The sequence below is a fragment of the Notothenia rossii genome (genome assembly GCF_949606895.1).
Source record: "Notothenia rossii genome assembly, contig: scaffold_395, whole genome shotgun sequence".
Taxonomy (NCBI): domain Eukaryota; kingdom Metazoa; phylum Chordata; class Actinopteri; order Perciformes; family Nototheniidae; genus Notothenia; species Notothenia rossii.
Genome location: NW_027639449.1, coordinates 28,205 through 32,358, shown reverse-complemented (window position 1 = coordinate 32,358; position 4,154 = coordinate 28,205). Strand labels below are relative to the sequence as shown.

General features: G+C 42.3%; 2 protein-coding genes across 2 annotated transcripts; both read left to right on the top strand.

The window, feature by feature from the left end:
* The first annotated feature begins 1,947 nt into the window (after positions 1 to 1,947).
* On the top strand, positions 1,948 to 3,289 carry LOC307027857 (interferon-gamma-inducible GTPase 10-like). Its single transcript, XM_079696210.1, has 3 exons — positions 1,948 to 2,028; positions 2,343 to 2,905; positions 3,123 to 3,289. The coding sequence occupies exons 2-3, from the start codon at positions 2,350 to 2,352 to the stop codon at positions 3,143 to 3,145; spliced, it is 579 nt and encodes a 192-aa protein (XP_079552336.1). The 5' UTR covers positions 1,948 to 2,028; positions 2,343 to 2,349; the 3' UTR covers positions 3,146 to 3,289.
* LOC307027858 (interferon-inducible GTPase 5-like) lies at positions 3,152 to 3,910 on the top strand (the record flags this gene model as incomplete). The annotated part of the gene is made up of 1 exon (XM_079696211.1): positions 3,152 to 3,910. A coding segment is annotated over one exon (609 nt), but the record flags the coding sequence as incomplete, so codon positions are not given.
* Between the last annotated feature and the right edge of the window lie 244 nt (positions 3,911 to 4,154).

Genomic DNA, 4,154 nt, shown 5'->3' with positions numbered 1-4,154 from the left:
CGTACAGTGTGTAGGTGTGTGTGTGGTACAGTGTGTAGGTGTGTGTGTGTGGTACAGTGTGTAGGTGTGTGTGTGGTACAGTGTGTAGGTGTGTGTGGTACAGTGTGTAGGTGTGTGTGTGGTACAGTGTGTAGGTGTGTGTGTGGTACAGTGTGTAGGTGTGTGTGGTACAGTGTGTAGGTGTGTGTGTGGTACAGTGTGTAGGTGTGTGTGTGGTACAGTGTGTAGGTGTGTGTGTGGTACAGTGTGTAGGTGTGTGTGTGGTACAGTGTGTAGGTGTGTGTGTGGTACAGTGTGTAGGTGTGTGTGGTACAGTGTGTAGGTGTGTGTGGTACAGTGTGTAGGTGTGTGTGTGGTACAGTGTGTAGGTGTGTGTGTGGTACAGTGTGTAGGTGTGTGTGGTACAGTGTGTAGGTGTGTGTGTGGTACAGTGTGTAGGTGTGTGTGGTACAGTGTGTAGGTGTGTGTGTGGTACAGTGTGTAGGTGTGTGTGGTACAGTGTGTAGGTGTGTGTGGTACAGTGTGTAGGTGTGTGTGTGGTACAGTGTGTAGGTGTGTGTGTGGTACAGTGTGTAGGTGTGTGTGTGGTACAGTGTGTGGGTGTGTGTGGTACAGTGTGTAGGTGTGTGTGTGGTACAGTGTGTAGGTGTGTGTGTGGTACAGTGTGTGGGTGTGTGTGGTACAGTGTGTGGTACAGACAGGTCTCAGTTGGTTTGGTGTCCTCTGCTTACTTGTAATTCTTGTAAATGACTGCTCAGTAACCCTGACCTATAACGTCTGCTAACAAACTCAATAACGTTTAAATGTTTGAGACAATTTAGCCGTGTTTGGACCCAAAGAATGCAAAAAGCCTTCTGAATATCTGAATTAATGAAAGTGCAGAAGTGAAAGGTTCAGTTCTATAATAAACGCACTCCTCTTATCTGCATGTCCCATGATGATTACTCATGCTAAATAGCTAGGAGCGGTGAGTTGATTAAAGAACTGCACCTTCACCTGCGAGTATGTTAACAAACCTGTTCGGTTAGTCGCTCAAAATAGCGTTAGAATAGCCAGTTTTAAGAACACAACATTTCAATCAAATCCATGTCGTCAGAATATTTTTTTTTAAATGCTCCACAATATTATTATATAACCTAAATACATTTAAGATTTCAATAGCCTACATTGTTATTAACAGCACCATCAATGTTTTTAAAATAGAGTTTTAGGGTTGATGTAGTTTAAGTTTGGTTTGAAGTCTTCTACGGTTGCTTTCATCATTTTGTCCGTAATGATAATTTGTTAAGAACTCACTCTCAAATCAAGAACCAACTGGATTCAATTAGAATGTTCTCTCTTTTCCTTCCTGCTGCATGTTAGTGTAAACACTGGATATGTGTACAGCCTTAGAGGACATTGTATTTGAGTGAATAGATATTACATTTCAGCTTCAGGAATACATATTTCCATCGGTGTAGATTAAATTAAACAGGAGTGTATTCATTGCAGCTTAACAGGATCCGTTTGAAGGGACAAACATCACATTGAACACAAAAGACACAGAGGGGAAATTATAGAAATAAAAAACAAGGAAAAGATCTTCATTCTTGTAAACATGGTCCTTTTACTGATCGCTGATCATCAATATGATTTCTAACACTGTCAATACAAATGCATAGGAGGGTTGGGGGTGCTGAATGAAGGCTGGACACGAGTCAAGACGGAAGAGAAGGAGACTGACCGAATCACTGAGATGATATCGAGGTTGCTTTGCTCTCATATTTACACCCAGCTCCCTTTTTACATTTTTATTTGAGGTCACTGAAATGTAATGAGAATAAAACCAGCTCTTTACACACAGCCCGCCTCTCTGCATTTCTTGTAACCAGGTGCTTCCAACTGATTGGCTCAGATTCCCTGTTGCTCCCTGCAGGAAGCAGGTCACTTCATTGCCTATCTAAGAAACTGAAATGTGAACCCGTAAGACAGCACAGCAAAGACGTTCAACTTTCCTGCCGAGTAACAACGTTCTAAGATCCTCATACGGTAAGGAACAGTTACTGTGAATTGAAATATATTGTTCTGTATAATATATTAAAGTTGCTCCTGTTTACTATCCAGTAAATATGTGTGACTTCCCAGTGCTAGTGCCTCACAGCTATACAGCTACGTTCAGCATATTATCTTATTTAATTAGTTAATAATGGCTGAACTTAAAGGGTAGCCTACACATGTTTCAAATAAAGAGGAGTACATGTTTCAATTAAATTGCTGAACTTTGGAAATGATATAATATTACTAAGCATAAACGTATGTTTTCTGCAAAGTGGAATGACTTCATTTTTGTCTTATTGTTCAAGGAGAGCCATGGATGATCCATTAGAAAGAGAACATATAGAAATGTGTAAAGTAGAGCTGCAAGCGCATGGAGCTGGCGCAGCAGTTGCAAAGATCAATGCTTATTTGAAAGAGCTGGATGATGTCCAGCTAAACATCGCCTTCACAGGAGAGTCTGGCTCTGGGAAATCCACCTTCGTGAACGCCTTTAGAGGCGTTGACAACACGGACGAGCGTGCCGCCCCTACTGGTTATAAAGAAACCACCATGGAGGTTCGTTCATACCCCCATCCAAACTTTCCCAATGTCACACTGTGGGATCTTCCTGGTATTGGCACCAACAATTTTCCAGCTGACAAGTACCTGCAGCATGTCGGCTTTGAAAGATTTGACTTCTTCATCATCGTCTCAGCTGACCGCTTCAGAGAAAATGATGTGAAGGTCGCTAAGGCGATTCGGGATATGAAGAAAAAGTTCTACTTCGTTCGCTCAAAGATTGACCAGGACATCGGTAATACAAGAAGAAGTCGAAGAGAGTTCAACGCAGAAAAGACCCTTGCAGAAATCAGGACCGACTGCCTTCAAGGTGAGCCTGAGGTCAGGGTGAGAAATGAGTCAACTCAAAGGCTTATGCAACAGACGTCATATTACTATAGGTCAGAGAACGAGTCATATGAACACAGACGAAGCTCACTGGGTCTGTTGGCATGACGATCATCCCTCCGTGCTCAAACTGGCCTGTGCTTGTGTCTGACCTGCAAAGGGTTTCTGTGAGTAACTTCTCTCTTCTCTTTGTGACACAGGTCTTGAAAAGCACCAGGTTTAGTCTCCACATGTCTTCCTGGTGTCCAGCTTTGATCTCCAGCTGTATGACTTCCATCTGTTACAGGAGACCCTGGAGAGAGAGCTTCCTGCACACAAGAGAGACACTCTCCTGTTAGCCTTGCCCAATTTTAATCTTGAGATCATCAAGAAGAAGAAAGAGGCTCTCCAGTCAAAAGTAAAGTACTTTGCTGCTTTATCTGCCCTCGGAGCAGCTGTGCCACTTCCTGGGCTCTCTGTTGTTGTCGATCTGTCCATGCTGGTTACTAAAGCCATTCAGTACAGAAATGCTTTTGGTCTTGATCCCAAATCACTGCAGAGTCTTGCTGTTAGTGCACGTGTGCCTTTGGATGATCTAACAGCAGAGATGAAATCACCTCTGGCTGTAAAAGAAATAAGCAGAGAGGTTGTCCTGAACTTGCTGCAGGTGTCTACACTTCACGTTGTTTTAATGGCAGCGGAGGAAGGGCTCAGATTCATTCCATTATTTGGATTACCAATAGCATCATCCCTCTCTTTTGCCTGCACCTACAGAGCTCTCACTACTTTCCTCAGCACGCTGGCTGAGGATGCTCAGAGGGTATTCACAAAGGCCCTGGGCTTACACAGCTCAGTGTGATATTGTAAAGAGATGGGCAAAGGCATGTGATGTCACAGAGAAAAACTTCAGTGTACGAAAGAGATCAATTTAATTCATTATTGTGAGTAGATTGCATTGCATTGTATTTTCTTTTCTTTATATATATATATATATATATATATATATATATATATATAGGCCGTTCAATATATTTATGCAATAGCTCACGACAGGCCGTGGTATATGCTCATTATATCACAGCTAAGGGGCGTGGTTCGGCCCGACGCGAAGTGTTACGTAACGGAAGAAATGTAAATATATTTATAAAACTGACAAGTGAAATCAAGCAATCTGATTAGTCGATAGCGTTTTTGCGGACCTCTTTGATTACAGATTTGAAAACATCGTTGCTTGCTTTAAAATTAGCACAATT

Excerpts from the sequence above, each read along its gene's own strand:
- LOC307027857 (XM_079696210.1), top strand. The coding sequence starts at position 2,350 with ATGGATGATCCATTAGAAAGAGAACATATAGAAATGTGTAAAGTAGAG. Across the intron at positions 2,906-3,122 it reads CAGGACCGACTGCCTTCAAG|GTCTTGAAAAGCACCAGGTT; the intron begins GTGAGCCTGAGG and ends TTTGTGACACAG.